This window comes from Ranitomeya imitator, chromosome 1 (genome assembly GCF_032444005.1).
Source record: "Ranitomeya imitator isolate aRanImi1 chromosome 1, aRanImi1.pri, whole genome shotgun sequence".
Classification (NCBI taxonomy): Eukaryota; Metazoa; Chordata; class Amphibia; order Anura; family Dendrobatidae; genus Ranitomeya; species Ranitomeya imitator.
The window spans coordinates 173,639,901-173,655,531 of NC_091282.1; the positions used below are offsets into that span (position 1 = coordinate 173,639,901).

At 40.6% G+C, this 15,631-nt stretch overlaps 1 protein-coding gene across 1 annotated transcript; it reads right to left on the reverse strand.

Annotated features, from left to right (window-relative positions):
- Positions 1 to 439: 439 nt before the first annotated feature.
- On the reverse strand, positions 440 to 2,104 carry LOC138657669 (uncharacterized). The gene is made up of 2 exons (XM_069745380.1): positions 1,519 to 2,104; positions 440 to 1,159 (listed from the first exon to the last, which is right to left on the reverse strand). The coding sequence occupies exons 1-2, from the start codon at positions 1,927 to 1,929 to the stop codon at positions 629 to 631; spliced, it is 942 nt and encodes a 313-aa protein (XP_069601481.1). The 5' UTR covers positions 1,930 to 2,104; the 3' UTR covers positions 440 to 628.
- Positions 2,105 to 15,631: the final 13,527 nt, after the last annotated feature.

Sequence of the window (15,631 nt, forward strand, 5' to 3'; positions counted from 1 at the left end):
TATGTACTGTTTGTTTTTTAAACATTGACAACGGTAACCATGGTAAACATCACGTTACTAAGAGTGGCCCTGCACTTATTAACCCAATGTTTCCCTTGTTTCTTGTGACGACATCGCTGAATCGGCGTTACACATGCTGTGTTTAACGCCGATTCAGCGATGTCAGCGGGAGATTCAGCAACCACAAAAAGTGCTGTACTTTCCCCAGCGACCAATGATCTCCCAGCATACATTACCGTCACACAACAATTTAGTTAACGATATCGTTGCTACGTCACAAAAAGCAACGATATCGTTAACAATATAGTTATGTGTGACGGTAATGTATTGGGTATTCTAGCATTTGCATGTCCCCGTCGCATATTGCCCAGCAACGTAGTATATTGACCAGCGGCGTCATTTATTGCCAAGCCAAAGAGACACGTAGTACATACACAAATTTAAGAAACCAAAAATTTTATTATTTGTATTAAAAATTTTATTATTTGTTATTTCAATACTTTTTTAATGTTGATGAGGCATAGGGGATTAATGACCGGGTGCCAGGAGGATGCCTGCAGGGGAGAAGGCATAGGGGATTACTTGTGGAGCATCTAAAACACAAGTCTCATTTATTTAAACTACAACACTACAAATTTTGGTAGTAAGTGTCCATCTCACTGTAGTGGTGCGTGGCTATAGGAGGTCCTTGTGATAAGTCACCAAAAGAAGGGGGTGCAGGTGGTGTCCGGAACTGAGAATTATGTGGCCCAGGTCTGCGGACAGGAGTGCTGTGCATGGGCTCCTGTTGGTGTCCCCAATAAAAATGGGCACTGGGCTGACGGACGTCAATGCTCAATGTTGATGTGTCGCATAGTTTTCCTGCGGCTGCCGCGTTCATAACGTCAAACATTATTCTCTCCGCGTGAGATCTTTGGGTATCATCCAGTCTGTTTAAACGTTCCTCAACCAAGGATGCGAATGGGGAGAGTTTGGTTGTGACGTGCTTCGACAAGATGCTGTTGGCCACTGCCAGGAGATCCACAGGTGTGGCTGCTGTTGATTTTCTTTTTCTAGATGGGCGCAGTGGACATGTCTGCTCCTCGACAGACGGGCTACTGGAGGACTGAGGGGACTGGACATTGTTCGCTTCCGTTGTTTCCCGCTGTTGCAGAGGCACCTGCAATTACATGAAAAACAAAAATTTAAAATAAATAACATACAAACGACTCTGCCACACATCCCTAGAGAGCCCACACCTCCCCAAACACCTCTATGCCCATTGGAACCTATGAGGAACAGTTACCTGGGTTAAAAAACAAAGGGGTTAAAGAGCTGTGCTGAACTACATTGGCCGGCAATACTGTACGAATGTGCGGAAGACACAATATGTTAATTACGGACACAGGAAGTGGCAGCTGTTATCATCAGGGGGATTAAACATGAACAACGTGACTCACTATTACTGGAAGCCATGCAGTCTCATAAACATACAAGACACACGGCATGCTACAAGAAGGGAAGCTTGGGGCTACTTACATGGTCGTCAGGAGACTCAGGCAGGATATCTTCGGGCGATGGCTCACAAAGGCTAGTCACAGTCTGGCACGGGCGAGGGATTTCTTGGTCTCTAGTGAATGCCATCAGGTCGTAATACCACAGCCTGGGCACATAGACTTCCTCAGTTCCGGCCCCAGACTTCTTAGAATTTTCCACTTTGTTGACCTCTTTTTTGAAAACTGTGCGGAGAGCCTGGATCTTTTTCCTCACAATGTTTTCATCCACGGTCTCTGTGGGATGATACTCCCTGTAGACGGCCACCAGCTTCTCATACGCTTCTCTCTTCATGTAACGGTTGCTATAATCCTTAGATTTTATCTTCCACAAACAGGGCAGGGAGCGGTACATCTCTATGAGTGCCCGAACAAAGTCCTGCTCATTTGTAGACATCTTTAAAAAATAAAAAAATAAAAGTTAAGAAACAGCAAAAAATAAAAGTTTGATGAGCTGTATGCCGTTCCTATTGTTATCAGTCATTTTTTGTATGGGATGGTCCGTGGGACTATTTCCACCATTTAGGGGATGGGATGGGGGCCGTTTGTGTGTTTCCTCATAGCCACCATTTGGGGATGGGATGAGGGCTATTTTTATCCATTCTGAGAGTTGAAAAATTTGTACATTCTATTGGTTGCTATTTTGTCAATGGCCAATTTCATGTTGGTGAAACACACCATACTACAAAATCGTTTGCATTACCACTTAAAAGGGAAATACTACGACGCTAAAGCGTCTTTGGTTATAAACATGAAAGCTCTAAAAAAATCACTGCTGAGATGTAGTATACATCTATTTCTATACACATAAATTAGTATTGCTGCATGGCAAATGAATACAGCACAAGGATATACTCACCGTAGATGTACTAATTGAGAACGCTGCAGAGTTGAAGATCTACAAACAGGTCGCTCAAAAGTTACAGCCAAGACGCCCACGAGTTGATGGAGAAGGAACACGATGGATTTCGAACCAAGACGCACACGAGATGCTCGTGGATGGCAGAGTACGCACAAGTGATTGAAAAGTTGTAAAGTCGCGGTTTATATTTAGGAACGCAGGTACACATGACCCCGATGTGACCTATCAGCGTTCTCAGTGAGACGTAACAACAAAGCCATTTGAAATATATAACGTTATGGCGTCACCTTTTGTAATGTAATAATGTGATTTAAAGGGGTCTTCTTTTGTAATAGTGATGCATTGTAAATACGCCCTTACGTAAAGTTCACACCTACCTCCTAGGCTGTCGTCACAGTTGGCGTCACCTTTTGTAATGTAATGTAAAGGGGTGCCTTTTTCAATGTAATAATGTGATGTAGGCATCACCTTTTGTCTTTGGAATGCATTTGGGAGTATGGTGATAATTACATTACTATAATAATGTTCACACCATCTCCCAGGCCATTATGACAGATGGCGTCTCCTTTTGTAATTAGTAATATATTGGGATCTTCGAAATAATTGCGTATCTATCTACGAGCGACATTGCTAAATTTAAAGGCGTCTACTTTTGTAATGCATAACGCCTACCTGGCCACAACAAGACGCTGCGACGGCCCCTTTCATCGTTGCTGACGTCGTTGCTTTTCATGTCAAACACAACGATTCAGGCTGATCTAACGACCAAATAAAGTTCTGAACTTTCGGCAACGACTAGCGATGTCACAGCGGGATCCGGATCGCTGCTGCGTGTCAAACACAACGATATCGTTATCCAGGACGCTGCAACGTCATAGATCGTTGTCGTTCTCGTTGCAATATTGCTCAGTGTGAAGGCACCTTAAGTGTACCCACTTGAAATCAGTTTATCCCACAAATTCAATACATCTATAAGCACAAGGGATACTTATACATACATTTTTGTTTTGACAATGTCAGTGGGCAGATATGAGGAAATTAGAAGAATCATTCGCTTTGATGATAAGCGAACTCGTGCAGCGAGGTTTGAAACAGACAAATTAGCCCCTATCAGTTATATCTGGAACATATTTATCAAAAATTGCACAAAACTTTACAATCCTAGTACTAATGTTACTGTAGATAAGCAACTTGTACCATTCAGAGGACGCTGCAAGTTCATACAATACATGCCCAGCAAACCAGCCAAGTATGGAATAAAAATCTTCTGGATGTGTGATTCTGCAAATTATTATGGCATAAATGGCTTAATCTACTGTGGCAAAGAGGTTGGTGCACCAGTACAGAAGGATCTGGGGTCTGAAATAGTCAAAACTCTTGCGGTTCCAATATACAATTCAGGCAGAAACATTACTATGGACAATTATTTCACCAATGTTGAACTAGGCAATTTTCTGCTTGCAAAAGCTATTACACTTGTTGGTACTATAAAGCAAAACAGACGAGAAATTCCAGAAGCACTGAAGCACAATCGTCAGCGAGCACTTTATGAGTGTCTTTGGATTGAATAACAAAGCAACTTTGGTATCTTACAAGGCGAAGAAGGAGAAATCTGTAATTTTACTCAGTACCATGCATCACAATTGCAGTGTTGACAGCAATGACAAAAAATTGAAACCAGAAATCATCGTGTAAGAGGCAAACAAAACGATGGCCTGTAGTACTATTTTCAAATATGCTTGATGTAGCAGCCCTAAATTCATTCATTACACTGGGGAACAATTTGAAAAAAAATTTCTGTTGAGTTAGGTTTTTGAGCTGATTTATACTAAAATTGGCATGCTGATTCCAAAAATGTAGTCAGTTTTTTTCTAGCACTTCAAGTTTTTCCTCCACAAATTACCTGCCAGAGAAGCACAATTGCACTGATATCTGTAATAAGACTTGTTATCTGATTACAATTTGACTCATATAGAGCTACGTGGCAACTTGTAAGAGTAGTCACAACTGAGACAGTGTGGTGAGAGGTGTGTGCAGCTCCCAATAAGTCATAATTATCAATATCTTTAGACAAAAAATTTATCATAGTAGGAATAAATAGGATTTGTGATAGCTTTTCTCTTTACATTGGGCGCTTAGTTGTAATTTATATATCTTTTATGATTTTTTCTTTGTTAGTTTTCAAAGCTTGTAACTTTCCATCTCAGTGTTTTATTTACATATGTACATATTTCCTTTGTTTCAGATCATGTCTGCTCCTTCTTCCTCTCGTCGTAAATGCCTATTTGTACTATTAAAAAAAAAACACTTTTTAGGTACAGTAGGTTACATATTTTTGAGAAGACAAAAATCCCATAGTTCAAAAACTTGATGTGATAGAGAAAAACTGAGATAATTTCTGGATTCAGCATCCAAAAATTAGTTAAGAACAGTTGTCTGACCTAACTCCTAAAAAATTGTGCTCCCCAGTGTTATTTATACAGAAACTCATCCGGAATTTCATGCACAGAGGAAGGACAGGAGATGCATATTCTTGAAGGACCTTTGTCATGAACTTGTAATGCCTCACATGATAGAGCGAAGCGACTTGAAATGCTTGCTAAAGCAAACTAAAGAAGCAATGAGAGGATGTGGCACTAATTGAAGTTGATGCGTTAGCTGCCATCCATCCGACAACGGCTTCAATTTGTTCCTCCCGCAGCAGCGGGGTACGGCGGTCTCCTACAAAGCTGCGCATGAAAGACTGTTCCCTGCTGAAACTGGAGGATGATGAGTCACTGATGCCCGCAGCAGGCACAGAATCCCCACGTCCTCTCCCTGCTCCACGCCCACTAACACGTGCCTTACTCCCTGCCTTCTTCATCTTGGTAGACTGATAAAGACAGGCAGAAAAGTACTATGGGCTTAGCGTGCTTATTCCTGAACAGCTCCTTACAGGTATAAGAAACACTAATTTTCTAAAGTGTGGACTAGACTTTAATATGAGCTAATATGGCCTACACAACTGTAAAGTGGAGTGTTTGGTGAACTTTATTAACTTTTTGTTTTTTTGCAGAACAGATTACAGAGTGAGCTGCACTCACACACAGACCGTGCAGACAGCCGTGAACGGCGCTGCAAGGCCAACAAATGCTCCTCTATGTTCACCTATATAGTGTTTTTCCACAATCTAGCAAGATATGGATGGAAACCCACTAATAGGATAAATTTGAAAAAATGTGCAACAGGCAGCACTAATTGAAAAAAGGAAAATGAACAGTATGAGGCAGTGACGCACCCTGAGCTGACTACCACCGGCTGTGGCAGCAGAACAGACTACAAAGTTAGCTGCAATCATACACAGACCGTGCAGACAGCCGTGAATGGTGCTGCAAGGCCAAAAAAAGCTCCTCTATGTAATCCTATATAGTGTTTTTCCACAATCTAGCAGGATACGGATGGAAACCCACTAATAGGAGAAAAACAGGAAAAATGTGCTGCAGGCAGCACTAATGAAAAAAATGACAATTGAACAGTATGAGGCAGTGACGCACGCTGAGCTGACTACAACCAGCGGTGGCTGTAGAACAGACAATAGCCTGAGCTGCACTCACAGAGAGACCTTGCAGACAGCCGTGAACGGCGCTGCAAGGCAAAAACAAGATTCTCACACAGCAGTTGCTAAATTAGCCTGGGTAAAGCACAATGAAGCAAATCGCTATCTCTAAACTGGCCCTCAGTCAGAACACAGCGTCCTGTCCCTAACTGAATTCACAGCAGAGTGAACCCAAAATGGGGGCGGCGACTTTTATAGTGCATCATAACATCATTCCTGCAGCCAATCACAGCCATGCCAGTAGCTGCATGCCTACCATGCAGAACAGGATGTGCCCACACTTCTAATCATTCTTCATTGGCTGAATTCTGGCTCTTTGAATTATGGGAACTTTCGATTCCAGTATCAGATATAATGAAAGTATCGGAACTCGGTATCGGAATTCCGATACCTCAAATATCAGCCGATACCCGATACTTGCGGTATCGGAATGCTCAACACTACTGAACATACATTTCAGTAGGCCAACGTTTCGGATTTTAAAATCATTTTTTCAAGCTGATGTTATAAAGTATTCTAGTTTACTGAGATAATTACTTTTTCTTTTTCATTGTCTGTAAACCATAATCATCAACATAGAAACAGAAACAGAAATAATAACTTGAAATACATCACTCTGTTTGTAATGACTCTATCTAATATACGATTTTCACTTTTTGCTTTGAAGAACTAAATTAACTTTTTGATGATATTCTTATTTTGTGAGATGCACTTGTGTATGTATGTATATATATATATATATATATATATATATAATTTTAATAAAAATGGCCCTTTTCTTTGGAAAAATATAATATACAAGTCATTTTAATGTTGATCATGATTTTGTGTGGCAAAAATGGAGGAAATCGTAGTTAAACTGCTGTAAGATTATCAAGGGATTTATTTATGAAATCTCCTGACTTTTCTTAATATAAAATCACCGTGGTAAAACCTTAAAAACTCATCACATTCAGTTAGTTCAATGATTGCTGCAAGAGGAGAAATCACTAATGTATTAATTGTCTTCTTTCATGCTTTGCTTTTTCTGCTTTTTATACATAATTTTAGCAAACAAAGGAATGACAATGAAAGTGCCTCCTGGAGAAATATTTGTGATGTCAGGTGACATAATAATGCTACAGATTTAAAGCTTACTTAAAGATAGCACACCAGCTCAGACACAGATCATTTGCAAGACAGTCAGGGGATATGTTTTAATATGCACTTAACATAATTTCTTTTTTCAATAATGCGACATAAGCAAGTGAAAGCTATATTAATGCTTTTGGGGAAATCACCAGAATTTGCAGTGTATTAAATTTGCATACAAGCTTTTATTGTTTTCCACCTTATGTCTTTTGATGATAATACGCTCTACAAATTCAAAATAATATTGTTGCAGATAGGAGTATGGAATTACAAAGTGCCAAACTCTCTAAAGGACTGTTTCATTAACTCCAATATTCTGTCTACACTATTTTTTTAATTGTATGAAAAAATTACTTTGCATTTGTAAATAATTCTTTATGTCACTAGACAGGTGGCTTGAAATAATGGTGTTTACATTAAAATGTCATTTGCTATACCTGATTGGATGAGAAACTGTCCTTTACACAAGACAAATTCTAAGCTATCTTCCCCAAACCTGTGTCAATGTATCCCAATATAGCTTGCTATTAATGGAGAGGAGTGACTTTGCCGAATGTTCACAAAAATTAAGATTTGCTGCTAATAAATTTGCTTCAATCTCAATCCTGGAAAGTTTGTTATTGCTCAGTAAATACACATGGGTTAAAGGAACACTACTTACCATAAGAGCTTTTATATTAAACAAGAGAGCGAGAGAGTGGGGACCCCACTAATCATAAGCATTTACACTCTACAGTAGAGAGAGAAGAGACCCCACTGATAATAAGAGCTTTCACTCTAAGGGAGAGAGCAAGAGAGAGGACCCTGCAAACCATAAGAGCTCATACTCTAAAGTAGAGGTTGAGAGAAAGGACCTCACTGATCATAAGAGCTTACACTCTACAGAACAGAGAGACTTACCCAGTGACTCTGGAGATGGAAAACAACTCTTCCATTCAAAATGTGGTCCCCTAAAAACCGCTGATCTGTGATGACCCAGGTTCTGACCACCACTATGATATCTACTAGGTGTTATGGGAACTCCTGTGTGGCCACAAAAAAGACATTAGCTCACTCACTGATGCTTCAGCAGTGTGAGAAACTGTGCTGGGCAACTTTTTTATTCTTTTGTGAACCGCGAGTCGAATCTCAAAGTGTTTGAATCTACTCGAAACTGCAAATTTCAAGAAATTTTACTCAAACTCAATCCTCTGCAGATCAATTCGATTATTTTTAATTATAACACGTTACCTAGGTTAAAAATTATGCTGCTGAAATTGGGGTTCTATATGGTTATTATAAATTTATGATGCCTACATGCCTGGCAATAAAAACTCTGTAGTCAGTTGCTTGGTTGAAACTTGGGACTTTGTGTCTATTACACTAAGCTACCCTCACATATTACAGTACCACTGCCACCACATATGAAGAACTCGCGACTGACGTCACTATTAATTCCAAGGATCATGCGGTACAGTCTCCCCACTTATACCAATGTGACATTCCTCGCCCCCTGGGAAAATGTAAGGTCAGCTTGGCTCAGTTTTGCACAGACACCCACTGTCAACACGGTCCAGGGAGGCATGGGAATTGAGAGGATGTTGTCAACGCAGCCGCTGATGTGGCACCACACTCGCTCACAACCCTGACAGGCTGAGAGGCCCCTTTCACTAGCACCAGTGAAACAGAGTCTTGCCTGCCCGATTGGAATTCCACCAGTTCCATGTTAGATATGTGTCCGGTCCACTAATGGGGTTATGTTGAGACAGAAACCAGGTTCAGTAGTATGGAAAGTTAAACTGAGAACACAGACATGTGGATTTGTAGATCGAGATAAAAGAGCAGCCCAACATGAAATGATATATTTAACCGCCTTAAGGGCACACTAGACAAAATACTATATACACCATGGCTAATGTGTTGTTCTTTCTTTTGCATGATATTGAGATACTGGAAGGACTGTTGCAGTTTGTTTTCATAAGTCTTTAAAAGTTTACTTCCTGTGCTCAATATCATAGGTGCATACAATTCTGGAGCATTTAGAAGAGCCAATAATTGATGGCCTATTGGACCATAGTCTGATGCTTGGCCTGTGTAAATAGGTCGATAAATCAGTTCTTAAATACCTATTAAATAGTTCATCACATCTCATTTAGGTCCTATGACAGAAGAATATTGTAATGTTTAAATGCAACATAAAGCTCCCAAACTATATGTAAAATGTTATGGGGCATCCATTATCCTCCATCCAGTTCTTGAAATTCAGAGATGTCATTTGGAAAGCAGATGAAGATTAGAGATGAGCGTACTTGCTCTAAAAATGTTTGCCAATCTCAAATTTGCAAGAAACAAAATTGAGTTGAGGCAAAAATTGCAATAATTTGATAACTACATGCATGAACCTGCACATGCGATCAACATGCCTTAGTGACTAGAGGCGTGGAAATTCTTCTGTGTGCCGAGCTGTTGCACATTAAAATATTTTTTTTTTCACAAACATGATACTGCAGCTGAGATCTGAGTTGGAAATTGTTTTGAGCCTATCTTCTAGATTATGTCCATCTTTGGCATCCAATTTCTCACGGGCATCTTTTACGTCTAGCTTTAGACACGCATCTGTTACACCTATCTTCTCATGAGCATCAAACACTCTCTGTTGATTGGTGTTGGGTAAATGAGTAGTCATTGTACGCTGGATCCTGGATCTCACACCTACCATAGCCACCCTGTTATTGATCCTGTTGTCCGATCCCATTTCTGCCATCATGGCACTTTTCCTGATCAGTTCATGATCTGGTATTCAGTGGGAACTGTTAATGTGTGATTGTTGAGGACGTGGTGCAGAAGTGGAGTTTTTCCAAGAGTGGCTCTGGTGTGACTGTGGAAGATTCAAGGGACGGAGGTGTGGCTGGGGTAGAGACTGGCTGGAGTCTCAAGGGGACTCCAAAATTTTGACACTATTGGGTCCTGCAATTCCTAGTGGCAGCCCTGTTCCCATCAGAATAATGAGTGCTGTACTGGAGCTGGAAAGTAGAATGCGTGCATCTTGGGGCCATATGAGCTGATAATTTATTGCTGTATACTTCACCTTCTTAAAGGGAATGTTGCAGCACAAACCAATCCCAGCACTTTGTCAGGGGCATGCTCTTGGTATAAAATTGTACTCTTAGTCTAAATAAATTGCTGTTTTTGCTACTTGTTAATCTCATGGACTGTGGTTCTGCACACTATTGCTCTATTCATCGTAATGTGACTGCTGGAGATAGGCTAGTGCTGCACTGCACTTAGATTGTCTTTGGCACTCTCACACTAATGAATAGAGCAGAAGTGAGCTTAATCGGCCATTACTGCATTCACATGTGGCTCTTCAGAGAACGGTTTATTGGGATCAGTACGGGTCCCAGCGATAAGTTATTCCCCTTGGATAGGGGATGATTTCCAAACTTGAGAATATCCCTTTGATTGAGTGTTCTGGCTTTACTGGAGCCAAAGGAGGGACGAGATAGATGATAAACTAGTAGCTGGAAAATTGCACAGAGCAGCCCGGTCATGACAAGCGTGCACCGAGCGCCTGATTGGCATTTTTGAACAAAAAACTATTTCTGAAAAAAGCCAGAAAAATATTAGTATTTGCCATAATTTTTGATTGGGTCATGGCCCCTACAAGGTGCTGTGCTTGGTTTGAAAAGTCACTTTATGGTCCCTTTATTTTCTTTAACTGAAAAGTAAATATCTAAATGGCTTAAACGATGACCAACATTATCACCTAATCACAGGATATATGATAAATGTTTGAACAATAATGTGAACATCCAATGAAATAATTGGTGGGGTATGCAAGGTGGCGAAGGTTTATTGCTGAGTTGTTATGACTCTTATTTTTACTTGAGGAAGAAGTAAAATGGGAGGCTAAAGCAGGCAGGATGCATGATCTTGTATGAGAGGAGGGCAACCTAATGAAAGCTTGGGTTGATTAAAAAAATCATTATTTAAAAAATGTAACTAATTAAATATTTAAATAAAGAAATAACGCATAACCATAGGATAAGTCCACTCTACTATTAGATTGCATGCTTTGGTGGTAGAAGTGAAAGGCACCATTTGCCTTATCTGTCTAGTGCACTATAATACCTTGTCCGGGTCCTGGATGAGTGATCTGGAATTTCTGTGCAGTATGTTCAGAAAATGATTTAATCTTTAACCTTCAAGTAGTTTAACAAAATCTGACATATCTTATGTAAGTAACTGCTCAATTTTGTGGTGGAAATAGTAACAAAACAAAAAGATTACACCAAATAGTCTATAACCTTTTCTACATGGTGCAATAACATAAGGCAATTCCTGGACTAGGTGATATAGTTAAACTTATCTAGTTCTTTACATGTTTTATAACGTGTTCCGATAAAATTTGGACCTTGAATTGAAAAGATAGATAATATTTAACCTTGCATTTAGCTAACAAAATAAAATAAAGATGAGAAATTTTACTCTAGCTAAGTTACAAGCTTGAAAAATAAAGTTTCATTGGTGAGCATCATTGACTTTCATTGTGCGTGTCCTTAGCAATTAACCAGTATTATCACGACTTATAAAATGGCGTTTTCAAAATAAAACTCTGGAGTTACACACTATCAATTACAGATGCTTATTCAAAGGAGAACAACAAAATGCTCTGCTTAACAGGACATGCCATTTTAACGACCTTCAGTGTCAATGATCAAATTTACATATATACTATAAACTTTGCAAAAGTCATTGCATGTACATGTCTTGTTAAATATCACTTCATATTTTATGCTTATTGAATATTTACTACATGACAATGTCAACTTAAAATGCTAAACTGCACACTTACTAATCCTCTGGGGCTGAATAAATGTCACACTAAAATGTTCCGCTGTTCTCAGAAAGTAATAGAAGGCAGGCAGCCTTTAAAACAATTGTTCAAAAAGTAGAGCTAAGTACACTATATAAATACGCAACATCCCTGACAAATGTAACTTGACTGAGTGATCAAGTATCCAGTGTCTAAATTGAAATGATTTTATTATTAAATGAAAGGGAGTCTGTAAGCCCAAACTGACACAATTAACTTAGCACATAACTTTGTAGGGGATCCAGCTCTAATTAAAAGTGCCTTAGGCTGATGGGAGGAGTGCTCAGTCAGAGAGAGTGTACTACAAATATCAAAAAGACTGACCAGCACATCCAAACAGAGCTGGATCCAACCTGTCATTAAAAGTGAAGACACAAAAGAGCACAGTGAGGTCAAAAATAAAAAAATGCTCTATATGGGTAAACCTTGATGATCTGCGCTATATGGGTATACCTTGACGACTGCTCTATATGGGTATACCTTGATGACTGCTCTATATGGGTATACCTTGATGATTGGTGGAGCAGCTTAGTATACATTTTTTTGCAAAAAAACATCAACTAAATACCCTGTTTTTTCCATCTTTTGACTAGCACTTGCTTATTACTGTGATTTTTTTTTACAACAGAGTATTTTTGACCTCACTGTGCTCTTTTGTGTCTTCAAGTTTCTTGGTGGTGTGTGAACAGGTTCCTACAGACTTGTTCAATGTGCAAGTAGCCCATGTTTTTCTGGTTCTGTCATTAAAAGTGGAGGCTTTTAGCTCTGGAGAGGCATATTAGGTTAGAATCCCAAAAAAGTGCTATGCCTTTTCGCTTGTTGGTGGGCTCTCACAAATTAACCAATTTGTGCACCAAGTACCTTCATTTTTAACATATTTTCTACAGCAGAAATACAGCCCCAATTTCATATATTCAATGTTTACATATTATAGCATTGCAGAGTGCAGCTTTTTTTCTCAGCTTATGTGAAGTAATGTAAGCCATAGAACATATACTACATAGACAGAAGTATTCTGACACCTACAAATAGCACCTACCCGAGTTTTTATGATATCCCATTCTAAATCCATGGAATTAAAAATGTTTTTAACTCAGATTATTAGTTCATTGCAAGTGAATGTAATTTCAGGAATTCCAAAAGTGTATAATATACACATGGAATCCATTATTTGACAGTTCGAGTGGTCTTTAAATGACCACACATATGCAATTTGCATACTTGCAGTTAGGCCATGTGCACACGTTCAGTATTTTTTGCATTTTTTTCGTGTTTTTTCGCTATAAAAACGTGATAAAAATGCGAAAAAAACGCTCACATATGCCTCCTATTATTTAAAGTGTATTCCGCATTTCTTGTGCAAATGTTGCTTTTTTTTCCGCGAAAAAATCGCATTGCGGAAAAAAAAGCAACATATTCATTAAATTTGCGGAATTGCAAGGATTCCGCACACCTAGGAATGCATTGATCTGCTTACTTTCCGTATGGGGCTGTGCACACCATGCGGGAAGTAAGCAGATTATGTGCGGTTGGTACCCAGGGTGGAGGAGAGGAGACTCTCCTCCACGGACTGGGCACCATATAATTGGTAAAAAAAAAAAAATTAAAATAAAAAATAGTCATATACTTACCCTCTGATGGCCCCGGAGTCCTCCCGCCTCTCATCGGTGCATGCTGCCGCTTCCATTCCTATAGATGCTCTGTGTGAAAGACATGTCCAACATAAAATACTGGCTCGGCACCTTTTTTGACCCACGGTACAGGGAGAAATTTGCTTCTCTAATGTCGGAGGATGATGTGACATTTTCAGCACATGCATGCCAGAGGGCGGTAGTTCAAGACTTGCTCAAAAGATTACTCTCAGACAACGCTGGTGGCAGAGGTACCGGCTCTTTTCAAAAACAAGAATAACAGGGGAGGGCCAAAAACACCAGGTGCAACTCAGGGGGGAATGTCCACTAACTTGGCCATTTTCAAAACACCATCCCATCAGCAAGAGCTATCTCTGGGTGTAACTATGATGAGGAGGGAGAAGTTAGCTACACTGCCTGTGTATCTAAATTTTTACTGCATGTAACCCAGTAAATCGTTTTGGGCCTAGGAGCAGTGTCTGCACGTCAGCGGAGTAGCCCGCCTGTGAAGCTAACTACACCGCCTGTGTATCTAAATTTTTTCTGCATCTAACCCAGTAAATGGTTTTGGGCTTAGGAGCAGTGTCTGCACGTCAGCGGAGTAGCCCGCCTGTGAAGCTACACCGCCTGTGTATCTAAATTTTTACTGCATCTAACCCAGTAAATCGTTTTGGGTCTAGGAGCAGTGTCTGCACGTCAGCGGAGTAGCCAGTCTGTGAAGCTACACCGCCTGTGTATCTAAATTTTTACTGCATCTAACCCAGTAAATCATTTTGGGCCTAGTACCACAGTTTGGCCACTCAGCTCTGCTCGGTTTCCATCTATCGTTTTTTGTGCCAACAACTACAGAGTTGCCAATTAGTAAAGCACCAAAATGAGTGGCAAAAGGCCTGCTGCTGGTGGAAAGGGAAAAAAAAGGTTGTGTCCGTGGGGTAGGAGGTAAGGCAACAGTAACATCTGCTGAAGAAAGACCATCTTCCAGCCAAAGTAAGTTGTCTACTTCTTTTCGTGGACAATCTGATTTGATTCCTTTCTTAAGACCATCGCTACGAGCATCGCTACAAATTCCAAATGAGGCACAAAAACAGCAGGTGCTTGAACGGATATCAAGTGCTCGTTCAAGTGGGCCCTCTTCCACCTCAACTTCAACAGCACAAATACTCCAGTCCTCAGAGGTGTCACCCCAATCACACTTGCTTCCTCACAGCTCCCAAGTCTCCAGTCACTCATCTGAGTATGGGGCAACACAGATGGTTGAGTCAGCAGAGCTGTTTACTCATACTCTAGCCTGGGAATCAGAGGTCTGCTCCAGAGCTTCTGTGAATCCAGACGAGGAAATGATCTGCACTGATGCCCAGAATCTTTGTGAGTCGGATCCAGGCCCACATGAAGAAGGTTTTGAGCATAATGTAGACCCTCGTTCCTAAACTGTAACTCCTGTTGGTAGAGACAATGAGGAAGATGATGATGAGACTGAGATACCTGATTGGAACGAAAACTTGACTTTTCGGTCAGGGCAGAAAGAGGTTGGCTCTGGGCTCTGAGGATGACGGGTGTGAGAACAGACAGGGTGATGATGACGAGGTTGGAGGCCCCACTTACTGTCAACCCACAGTCCGCCGGTCCATGAGGTCAGCAGAGGAGGTGGAGGAGGATGCTAGTGACGAGTCTGACGACGAGGTTAGGTTGCGCCTTCCTGGACAGAGACGGAGTACTGGAAGCACGTCAACAACTGCATCCTCAACCACAACTGTGCCTCTGAGCACAAGTCGTGGTGGCTCTTCAGGTTGCAAGGGCTCTAAGCCTTGCATAGCCTGAGCATTTTTTGAGATCGCAAAGAATGACCCAACTCATGTTGTCTGTAAGATTTGTCACCAAAATCTCAGTAGAGGCCAAAAAATGAATAGTTTGAGTACTTCATGCATGAACCGTCACATGGATATGAAGCATAAGTTGCAGTGGGAAGCTCACTGTGCTACAATGAGGCCTAGTGGGCTGGGCCAACCACCATCTGCCCCATCAAGT

Bases quoted from the DNA above. Each gene is read 5' to 3' on its own strand.
- LOC138657669 (XM_069745380.1), bottom strand. From the start codon at position 1,929: ATGTCTACAAATGAGCAGGACTTTGTTCGGGCACTCATAGAGATGTAC. The intron at 1,160-1,518 runs GTAAGTAGCCCC...ATGTAATTGCAG, and splicing joins CTGAGTCTCCTGACGACCAT to GTGCCTCTGCAACAGCGGGA.